The 11,919-nt window shown below is 42.6% G+C and overlaps 1 protein-coding gene across 1 annotated transcript in view; it reads right to left on the bottom strand.

Moving 5' to 3' along the window:
- Positions 1–3,655: 3,655 nt before the first annotated feature.
- FLT3 (fms related receptor tyrosine kinase 3) overlaps positions 3,656–11,919 on the bottom strand; it is a 75,506-nt gene continuing 67,242 nt past the window's right edge. The window contains exons 24-27 of the mRNA XM_024755653.1: positions 10,719–10,830; positions 10,302–10,401; positions 9,728–9,833; positions 3,656–4,184 (exon numbers count right to left, since the gene is read on the bottom strand). Coding sequence (XP_024611421.1) covers positions 4,062–4,184; positions 9,728–9,833; positions 10,302–10,401; positions 10,719–10,830 — 441 coding nt within the window. The 3' untranslated portion in view covers positions 3,656–4,061. The remainder of the gene's footprint in view (positions 4,185–9,727; positions 9,834–10,301; positions 10,402–10,718; positions 10,831–11,919) is intronic.

Here is an 11,919-nt window from a genome sequence, read left to right as displayed (position 1 = left end):
AACCCAAAAAAAAAAAAAAAAAAAAAAAGTTAAGTTACATAATCAACCGGCGAATTATACGGCATATGAATCATGCATCAATAAAGCTATTGTTTTCTTACGTTAATTGATATAGAGTTGTAGCCTCGTAACTTGTGTTTAACCATACAAGCTATGATTCTTATGTTTTGGCTGCCGAATATATTATATCAGACTTCATTATAATTTTTCTTTTAAGAGACCTTTAGCAGTACACAGAGAAAATTCTTAAATAGGCACAGTCAAATTTTTATTTAGCTTTTTAGTTGAAACATTTCAAGTATCTGCTCCCTTCAACTATAGCCCTTAACTTTTCGCAAGCAGAGCTTATGCAGAAGTTTTCTCAATAAGATACCAGGAAGGCAAATTGCTTTCCTACACATGCATTTTTAAAACTAATTAATTAATTTATCTATTTTTGGCTGTGTTGTGTCTTCGCTGCTGTGCGTGGACTTCCTCTAGTTGCAGTGTGCAGGCGTCTTGTTGCAGAGCACGGGCTCTAAGCGCTGGAGGCTTCAGTAGTTGTGGCACGTGGGCTCAGCTGCTGTGGCTCGTGGGCTCTAGAGCTCAGGCTCAGTAGTTGTGGTGTACGGGCTTAGTTGCTCCGCGGCATGTGGGATCTTCCCGGACCAGGGCTCAAACCTGTGTCCCCTGCATTGGCAGGAGGATTCTTAACCACTGCGCCACCAGGGAAGTCCCTAGACATGCATTTTTAATTTGAAGCAAACTGGGAGTTGGAACTCGTGTGATCTTGCTGTTACCAGACTCATTTCATTGGCTGAGGACTGAGCTAAAGCAAGACGAAGTCCTGGCAGAAGGAGGCCCAGAGGACCGAAGTGGACGGTAAGATGGTGAGGAGGTGGCCAGCGTGGGTGACGGGTCAGGCCTGCATTTAGTGTCTCCGCGGATCTAAGTAAGTGACTTAATCCTTCTTAGGCTTACGTCTCCGTTTCACCGTTAAACTGCCACAGAACAAGCTCCCACCTCACAATTTGTTAAATGAGAAAATCCATGTGAAGCCTTCAGCACCAAGATGTGTACACACTACTACATGTAAAACAGATAACAAAGACCTACTCACAGCACAGGGGACTATAGTCAATACCTTGTAATAACCTATAACGGTAAAGAGTCTGGAAAAGAATAGATATACATATATATAACTGACCAAACCACTTTGCTGTACACCTGAAACTAACACAACATTGTTAATCAACTATATCCCAATATATAAAAAAGTTTTTTTTAAAAGAGTATATATACATATATATGCAACTGAATCACTTTGCTGTACACCGGAAACTAACACATTGTAAATCAACTATACATCAATTTATACGGTGGCTAAAGTGATACATTTTATATTATGTATATTTTAGTGCAAAAAAAAATCATCAAAGACTTTTCTGCCTCTTTAATTTGAAATTTAATACACGTTGGGTCTCCAGGAGCTAAAAAGATGTGTTTTTTTTAGGTGATAAGAGCTCCTCCTTTTCTTTCTGTTGCTGATGGCGATTGTGGCACAGACACTGGCAAATGTGAATTCTGATACGTCGTTTATGTTTGACAAAACCGACAGTCGGCCTGGCAGGCGAGTTCAGACAAATCTGTTTCTGAGAAGGTCCTTCATGAAGAGCTGAAGAGAGAGAAGCTCGATCAGGAAGGAACACAAGCTGCGGTGGTGGGAGAAGAAGGGCTGCAGCTGTGATAAGAGGTCACCTAGGTATCTCCCTGCTGCAGGCCAGCCCCTCAGGGTGTTTTTCTTAATTCTGAGAATCTCTAGGAAACAGTCTTTGTTTTCACTATAGGAAGCCAGTCCAGGCTCAGATAACATTAAGCAGAGAACGTGCTCCAAGAAGAAGCTCCAAAGCACATTCCCTGCACAGATGAATGCACCGTGTAGAATAGAGTAAATAACAGGTCCTCGGAAAGAATCTGACCCCAGGCTGCTCCATTACGGTCGGGAATGTGTAAATAATGCACATAAAATGCACTATCATTCCCACGGTTGGTGAATAAATGAATTGATGTCTGCATAGAGGGTTATTTTTCCTTCTAATCAACTGATTGGCCTTTTCTTTAATTCTGCTTCTTACAATTTGTCTGTCCAAGGGCAGGCTTGAGTCCTGGAGTCTGGCTCGGTCATGAAAACAGTGGTCCCAGGGCGCCACCTACTGGCAAGATTCCTACAAGGGTTCGGCGGCAGGGGCTGTCCAGGCGGTAGCAGCAACGCTTCTCTAAGATCCGAGCTTGTGAATTGTGTTCTGACACCTTTTTAAAATGTGTAGTTATGTCAGGGACACAACTTGACCCAAACTAAACCTGTGGAAAGAGCTGGGTTTAAAAGGGTCTAGTTTCATTTTCCCTTAGGAGGTTTTTATTTACTTATTTGTTTGAATTTTATTGAAGTGTAGTTGATTTACAATGCTGTGCCAGTTTCTGCTGTACAGCGAAGTGACTCAGTTACACACACACACACACACACACACACACATACACACGCGCGCGCACACATATATATACTTTTTTTCATGTTCTCTTCCATTATGGTTTATCACAGGATATTGAATAGAGTTCCCTGTGCTATACAGTAGGACCTCGTTGTTCATCCATTCTCTACATAATAGTTTGCATCTGCTAATCCCAAACACCCAATCCTTCCTTCCCTATCTGCTCCCCTGAGAGGATCTTAAATGCCATCCTTCCTTGGATTGGGACTTTGGGATTAGCAGATGCAAACCATTATGTAGAGAATGGATAAACAACAAGGTCCTACTGTATAGCACAGGGAACTATATTCAGTATCCTGTGATAAACCATAGTGGAAAAGAATATAAAAAAGAATGTGTATATATACCTGAATCCCTTCGCTGTACAGCAGAAATTAACGCAACATTGTAAATCAACTACACTTCAATAAAATAAATTTTAAAAATAAAATAAATGCCATCCCTCCTAAGAAAATATTGCCTTTTAAATATCATATTTGGTACGTACAAAAATTAGGTTATTAAGTGTAATACCATGAGGGGGACTTCCCTGGTGGTCCAGTGGTTAAGACTCCGTGCTTCCGATACAGGGGGCACGGGTTCGATCCCTGGTCGGGGAACTAAGATCCCACATGCCTCACGGCACGGCCAAGAAATTAATTAATTAATTAATTTTTAAAAAATAATAATACAGTGAGGGAAACCTGTGAACCCATTACACCACCCAACCCCTAAAACTTCAAATATCATGTGAAAATGAATAAATAGTAGTAATTGTATATTCACAGCTCCGTGTAATATCATGAGTGAATCTTAGCATAATGTTGGTTGTTTTTTTTGTTTTGTTTTGTTTTTTAATGAAAGTAGGCTCTGGAAGTCTACACAGTGTATGACACCTTTTTTTGTAAAGCTCATGAACATCGGCTGTTCTTCACACAGTCTGGGGGCAGGAGTCATGGAGCCTTTCAAAAATATGACAGAGGAATTAGCCATCACCATAGGAGAAATACACACAGGCACAAACAAAACATCTGACATGGTTTCAGTAGGTTCGTGACTCCAGTGAAGTCTCACCCTAAATCTACCATGTAAACAATTCAATAACGAACATTTCTATAGTAGAAATTTTATTTCCATTCATAAAATATATCACTAAATAGCTGGAAAAGTTACATATTATTTTAAAACATAGATTTAAAAAATCATATTAGCTTCTCCTTAGCAAAATGCTTTTGTCTTATGTATTTACAAGAATATACTATACTTCAGGTACACAATTTTCACTCAAGCCAGACTGGGAAGGCCTGTGGATGTAGGTAGATGCTCCGATAAAGTTAATTATCAGCTCTTCTTGCCCTGTGCAAAGAATGACTGGATTTTACAAAAGTCCCTTTGGAAACGAGAGTAAATACAGAGAGCTTCTAGAGAAAAGTCCAGCAAAGCAGCAGTTGAGAATATATTTTCATTTAGTGATGAAATTAATCTTGTTTTGGTAATCTACAGCCTGTTTAAGGTAGGCGGGGGGATGATGTCCTTAAAGACTAAATGGTTTCTCTAGGAATCGTCAATGTGAGCCCGTGGAGAGGGTAGCCCTGAGTCCACCGCTCTGCTGTAAGGTCGCCTGTTTTGGTAAACAGAAGGACGTTCCGAAACATGGCCATCCATGTTCTGATACATCTGCATGTGGGAAAGAGACAGGACACTTATTACCATCTGATGAAGACTTACGTGTCACATGCCTACATGGTAATCGTTACTTTTATTATGCATAGATCTTAGAAGATATTCTACATATTGATTGACAAAGCAAATTTCATCCTTTTATTAATGGAGAAATCAAGTCAGAGTCAAATATTTTATTTCCTTATTGTTTCTTCTTTTATTTTTTTTATTTTTTACTTTTTGTTTCTTCTTTTAGATGTAAAATCTCAATCTAGAAATCCTGAGGCCATGCAGAAAAACCATAAAGGAGAAAGGCCATTTATATAGAGAATGCATAAACAACAAGGCCCTACTGTATAGCACAGGGGACTATATTCCATATCCTGTGATCAAACATAATGGTAGAGAATGTATAGATATGTATACCTGAATCACTTTGCTGTACAGCAGAAACTAACCCAACATTGTAAATCAACTATACTTCAATAAAATAAATTTTAAAAAACTCAAAGAAAGGCCACAAAAAAGATCTGTTCTTTATGCAGTAAATACAGAGAATTGATTTCTTGGGTTTTCACTTGGGAGTTTAGTGACTTTAAAAATTTTTGTCCAAAATGAAAACAGCTCTACTTTTTTGTTTCATTATAGAGTTAATACACATTCATATAGATAAAATAAGCAATATAGAAAGATATATATATTTAAAAAAAGCTGAAGCCACCATTATAGCTAGCTTGCTGTTCACACACAGTTTTGTGTCGGGAGGCTTGGACTGTAGGTTCTGTTGTAGAACCTTGTTTTGAACTACAAATATGTTGCTCATATGTTACATGTGTTACATCTTTTCACTATTTACTACACATGGGCACGTCCCATTTTTTAACGGCAGTCTAGGGTTCCACAGTACTGATGTACCATAGTTAAACTTTTGATGGATTGGTTGTATCACATAAACTGAAAAGGGCACACATGACCTTGTCTGTCTTTGGAATAAAGGAGGGAAGTGGAATTGCTGGACCAGAGAGGATGCACTTTTGAATTGTGAGTCACATCAGCAGTCTGCCCTGCAGAAAGGTTTACTTATTCCTACTCCTATCTTCTGGGTCCGGGAGCCTTACCAGGGCTCCAGGGCCCAAGATGTGGAAGATGGTTCATACCCACTTTTGAAATTCTCTTTCTTTTTTTTTTTTTTAATTTTATTTATTTATTTATTTTTGGCTGCATTGGGTCTTTGTTGCTGTGTGCAGGCTTTCTCTAGTTGCTGCGAGCGGGGGCTACTCTTCCTTGCGGTGCTCGGGCTTCTCATTGCAGTGGTTTCTCTTGTTGCGGAGCATGGGCTCTAGGCACGTGGGCTTCAGTAGTTGTGACACGTGGGCTCAGTAGTTGTGGCCTGCAGGCTCAGTAGTTGTGGCACAGGGGCTTAGTTGCTCCGCGGCATGTGGGATCCTCCCGGACCAGGGCTCAAACCCGTGTCCCCTGCATTGGCAGGCAGATTCTTAACCACTGTGCCACCAGGGAAGCCCAAAATTCTCTTTCTTAAATGAGCTTAATAATCCTTGCCATTTTGTCTTTTCTATTGTCATGAATTCTTTTTGTTTCTCTCTTTTCCATCTTGTTAGGTTGATCATGATTTCTAGGGTCCCTTTTTTCTTCTCTGCTGAATCTGAGATTATATTTCTCCTTCACCAGTGGTTATACTTACATATTTAACACGCATTTTATTCTTGTATTTATTTAACAGTGTGGCTGCTCCCACCACAGAGCTCCTGCAGAATCTATACCTCTCCCACCCTTTTGGGAAAGCACTTTGCCTTGTTTTTTCAAAGAAGCCTCTGTTTTGGGTTTTCCCTCTTCAGTCTTAACTGCTTTCATTTTCTCGGGGATTTTCCATAATTTCTGGTCCACAAAGATCTCCTTCTTGCTTTCAGAGGCCATTATGGACTCAGTTCTATCTTTTTTTTTTTAAATAAATTTATTTATTTTTGGCTGCGTTGGGTCTTTGTTGCTGCACACAGGCTTTCTCTATTTGCAGAGAGCGGGGGCTACTCTTTGCTGCAGTGCGTGGGCTTCTCATTGCGGTGGCTTCTCTTGTTGCAGAGCATGGACTCTAGGGCGTGCGGGCTTCAGTAGTTGTGGCTCCCAGGCTCTAAGGGGCAGACTCAGTAGGTGTAGGGCACAGGCTTAGCTGCTCCGCGGCATGTGGGATCTTCTGGGACAAGGGCTTGACCCCGTGTCCCCTGCATTGGCAGGTGGATTCTTAACCACTGCACCACCAGGGAAGCCCCGGTTCTATCTTTAAAATGTATATATTTCCCATAATTTATAGGGGCTGATAGGAGAAGAGAGATGGTGTGAGTTCAGGGGCCTTTCTGGAAGCAGAAGGCATGCCTGTCCCTCCCTCATACTTCATCATCCCTTCACCCCGTCTGCTCACCTCTCCGGCTGCAGTCACCTCCTAACCGGTGTCCTTCTTTGTTTCTGTTGCTGTTGCCGTCCGAGGCACACAGGATCCCAGTTCCCCAACCAGCGATGAAACCCAGGCCCTGGTAGTGAAAGTGCCGACTCCTGACCCCTGGACCGCCAGGGAACTACCCTAACTGGTGTCCTTGCTTCCCCTCTTTTGCCTTTGTTTTCCTGAACGTATTTTTATGCATCCTTTCCTTCCCTCCATCCAGAAATATTTGCTTAGTACCCCCTAAGATCACGTAGCTTAGCAACACATTTTACAGTTGAGAGAACTAAGCGTGACGCTACAGCTGCGTATACCATGGCGAACAAAACATGTGGTCACTAACCTACTCTCACGCTGACATTCATTCATTTATTTAATAGCCAGTTACTGTCTCCGGACAATGGGGTGACATCAGGTGATGTAAAGACGAGAGCACGTCATCCTAACCCTCATGGATCAAATCTAGTGATGAGGCAGACAGACCCACAAAGCAAAACTATCACACAGCCTGACTTGAGTTTCATGGAGAGGGACAGACAGAGTGTTAGGGGATTCAGAAGAAGGAACCTGAAATCGGAAGTTAGGGGAGAATTTGGAGAGGGGAAACTATTTGATCAGGCTCTTTTTTTAATGATCGAGGTATAATCGACATGTTGTTACACTTGAAATTAGTTTCAAGTACATCACAGTGATTCACATTTGTATAGATCGCAAAAGAATCACCCCAAGAATCTAGTTAACATCCGTCACCATCCATAGTGATCTGGGTCTTTATCAAAGACAGATATTGAAGCACGTCTGTCCATTCTAAAATTCTCATTGGTTCATCAGTGTCTGAATACTGCCTTAGCATGTTATTCAGTGAGCTCCCTGCTCTCACTCCGTGCCGTCAGGGTTGGGTTAGATCTAAAGTGTTAACCTGAAATTTCTAGATGTGTTTCCCTCCCCGTCTCACTTGTTCTCCAAGAGCCATCTCCCTTCCTGGTCTGTGATGAAGCCGAGACAGAGATTCTACAAAAACCGTTCACGTGGGTGCAAGGAAAGATTGCGCCAGGCATGCTGGCCTGTTTTCCCACCCAAGAGACTGGACATGACATGTTAGGAGATGTGAAGAGAAGAGACGGAGGGGCAGGGGCCTGCCCACTGTGGGCGGAGCTGCCTGGCATCGCTGTGCAGGATGTGCCTGCCTCAAAGGTGACCAGCCAAGCGGCATGTGCGGACCGAAACCCAGTGTCTGCTTCCCAGGCTTCTGGACTGAGCCCACAGCACCTGCAGGAGTAAGGGGCTCCTCCTGGGGTGCTCATCTCACCCAAGGGGTCCCATCCTCCAACTTAGCTAAAGGTGTTTCAGCTTGCTCTCAGCGCCTTTGATACTGGGAGGGAAAGGAACCTTCCATCGCGAGGGGCAGGGAGTGGAGGAGACTGGGGAAAACGTGGAGGATGGTTCTGGAGCACAGATGCCCTCAGCTGAATCCTTATCCACGGGGATCTTGCAATTCAGCCATCCCTGATACCTCTGAGGCCCCTCGAACAGAGGGAAGCGGGTTGGGACGTCCTGTGGGTGTGGGGATGTGAGAGGGGAACTCTGGCCAGATCAAGGTCGTCCTGAACAAAGCCAAGGGCACCTCGGCAGCCGTGGACCCTCCATGCTGGTCACACCAGCTCTGCAGTCTTGTTTTCCTCCACATGCCCCCACTCACCCTATACTTTAGTTACAACCCATTATTTTCCATTCTACTTTCTCAGCTCTGAACCTTTATTTATATTACTCACCCAGCCTGGAGCACCCTGCTAACCCCCATCCCCCAGAGAGCAGCCAAAATCTAAGTCTTCACAGCTCAGCTCAAATAACACCGCCGTGGAGCCACACCAACTGCCCAACAAGTAAAAATTACTCATTACTTGTTTTCCTATAAAACTCTGCTTTCGGTTTATTTTACAGTGTCCTTAACTGTTTACGAGTCATCTGCTCTGTAGCCTGTGAGTCCCCTGGGGGCTTTCCATCTCTCCTTTTTGTCCTAATTCCCTGACAATACTGAATTTCCATATGTGATTAAAAACAAAATCATAACAGGAGGGGAAGACACATACCATCCTCACAGGTCTCTGGAAAGACTACAGAATTGAAAATGGACTCCCCATAATGTAGAAAAAGAGGACGGACAATCCATTTAAAGACTCAGATTCATATTTAACTAACATTTATCCCCTGCTAAGTGTTCCCCATGTGCTAAGTCTTTTCACATACATCACCTTATTTACTCCTTACAAATCCACAAAGATTTGTTAATCCCATATTTCAGATAAGGAAACTGAGACCACCCCTCCCCCAAAGATTAAGTGACTTAATTAACTCATATCAGAAGCAAACAACGGAGCCAAGATTTGAACCGAGGTATTGGGAGTTCCAGGTTCCTTTGTTCATTTGGTCTAGGGGATGGCTCCTCTAACTACATTAGGTGGTACTGTTAAGGGTGAGACTCAGCAAAGTAATTCCTAGTTCCCAAAGCTCAAAGGTCATCTAGCTTAGCAACCCATTCTACAGGTAAGAAAACTAAGGCCCAGTGCTGGCATTAAGCTCTCAGGACTCCAGGTCAATGTTCTTTCCACTCTATTACATGATTGAGTTGTACGATTACTCCACACAAAACCTTCAGGCTGAATTAGGTAAAGTCAGTGGCTTCTGGGGGTCAGGGATTACGTTTCATTTATTTGTTTGGTCCTCTGTACTGGTCACTTAAAAGCATTTAATTTCTTAATCAATTGGCTAAAATCTTCAGGAAAAGTTTTTCTTTTTTACTTTCCCCCTAAAAACACTTATCCGTAAGTATATCTAACCCCATACAACTTTTTTTTTTTTTTTTTTCAGGACAAGAGCAGCTTTACTTTTCCAAATGCTTTTCTTAATCTAATTATATTGAAGGATGGGTGGCCCTTTGTTTTGAGTTTAGGATCATGAGTTTGACCCCATACAATTTTTAAAGATCAACCTAGACCAGTTGTGATGAGGAAGGCAACTTGGTACCTTTGGCACTTAGGAAATCAGCAATGAGTGTTCTGAGTTACAGAGTTCTTTATACTTTATGAGATGCTGTGCTGCTACCTACCGCTTCTTCCACATCTGCCAGCTGACATCCTAAAAATGAAGTCAGGTTAGGAAAGGATGGCCGTTTCCTTGAGTCAAAAGCCCAGCAGGATTGCATTATAAAGTATCTGTGAAGACAACAGGAGAAGAAGCAAGATAGGAAATCTGAATGAAGCAAAGTGGGTCACTTTCCACTTAACGAAGCACCATTTATGGCTGTGGAGATAGTTGTTTATGGCATGTTCGTCCTGAGGCAAGGACTAGCTTAGATTTTGAACTCATATGAGAAAGGACAAGTTAGATGATGCATTTTGACAAATACAGTGTGGGCCGCAATTCAGGAGAAGGGTCCCTCAAGTAAAGGAACTGAAACCCAGAAAACATTCAGTTATGTTCAGAAATCCCCGAAACCAAAAGGAAGAGTTTTCTTTCCTTTCCTTTTCTTTTCCTTTCTTTGCTTTGCTTTGCTTTCCTTTTCTTAAGATGAATCATGGGAACTTCATACTAAAGAGTTTTACTTTTTTTCTCATGGGTTTGGAGCTAGACAGGCTGTAAATTTCCGATTTCAGCCGCTTTACGGTCTGACTTAAACTTACATTTCTTCCGTGGCATAAAATGGCTGATCCATTTTAAATCCACTCTGGATGAGTTTGTAGAAGTTAGCATCAGCTGGAATCCCGGGGTAAGGATTGACACCTGAGAAAAACAAGAGGGCCTATAACCATCCACTCACCCTTCAGTTGTTTAGTATTCACTCAATTGGCAAACACGATGGATTGTGGCTCCCTGGGCCAGCACTGTGGGGTGCTGGGCAGGAGAAGCCACGTTCTGGCAGGCAGGACAGACCAACGGACACCAGCACATAAAAAGGAAGGGGCTCAGGCTGCAACGGAAGTAAGACTAGGCGGGCTCTGGGTCATGGCATTTCTTCTACCCTTTGACTTAGGAGTGGGGGAGGAGCGCAGAGGGGGCACAGTGCAGAAGCCCAGGGCTCAGGGAACTGCAAGTCTTACCAAGCGAGAATATTTCCCAGAGTAATATTCCGTATGACCAGACATCGCTCTTAATTGTGTAGATTCCCTCAAACAAGCTTTCAGGAGCCATCCACTTCACAGGCAGACGGGCCTGTGTAAAATCCAAGCGGAGATTAATGGTGAATTTTCCACATACAAGCATTCCTTCTTTTCTCGTTAGCTAGGTGATCACTTTTATTCTCTCCCTAAGGCCACACTTAATGCTTCCTTGAGAAAATCGTATTCCTCAAGTGGGCTTTTTTTCACTTTCAAATTAATATTGTAACATAGTGGCCTTAAACAAACAAACTTTATTTCTTTAAAACTCAAGCTTGCACTTGGCATTGGTAAGTTTCACAGTAGACAAGCTTCCTGCTGCGTAGCCAGGCACTTCCCCAGAGGTAAGTGGAGTATTTTGTTAAGGCATTTCTTGGAAGAATTTTAGTGGAAATGCCATCCACAAGAATGTGATGGGAGGAGCATACGTCATCGCTTCCAGAAATGACACCAGGCGGGTTTCTGTGGCTCTAGTAATTCTCAGTAGCATGAAAGGGGAGTTTTGAATTAGTACAGCCTCAGGTTAGAATCAAGACACGGGGACGGAGAGGTTCCTGGGGCTGAGCATCTTGTAGTATTTTCTTTTTCAGGGATTGAGAGCCCTTAACGGTGCACATGTAATCTGCCAAGTAAAATCAAAGCTCAAGAAAGATACCCTGTTTTAAATCCTATTCGAAAGGATGAGCTGGGAGAGTCAAGCAGGCTAGTCTGGTTAATTTGATGAATTAAAGGGATTAATTGTGGCTCCAAATGGAATTCCCTTTCCTGCTTAAGAAACCACCAGCTAGTAGGGTAGAAACTTCATAGCCATTATTAGTTCATCCTATTTAAGACTGCAGCTACAATGAGGGAAGTGTAGATCCAAAATCAGCTGTGTGTTTGATTCTAGCGGGAACACAGTTTAATCTGATTTGCAACATGTATTGGACAACGGAGTTTGCTTGGTTTATTCCCATAAACGCTCTGCGGTAAGTGAATACTCCTCATGGGAAACGCTGTATCATCACGGTCGTGCACAGACGTGGGGCTCAGACCATTCATGTTCTAACCCATGTGCTGTGTAATCACGAGCAGGTGACTTTTCTGTGCCTCAGTTTCCTCAACCACAAATGGGTACTTTGAGGACCAAATGAGTCAATACACG

This window comes from Neophocaena asiaeorientalis, unplaced genomic scaffold (assembly GCF_003031525.2).
Source record: "Neophocaena asiaeorientalis asiaeorientalis breed wild unplaced genomic scaffold, Neophocaena_asiaeorientalis_V1.1 scaffold59, whole genome shotgun sequence".
In the NCBI taxonomy this organism is placed as follows: Eukaryota; Metazoa; Chordata; class Mammalia; order Artiodactyla; family Phocoenidae; genus Neophocaena; species Neophocaena asiaeorientalis.
This window is presented reverse-complemented; position numbering and strand designations above follow the sequence as displayed.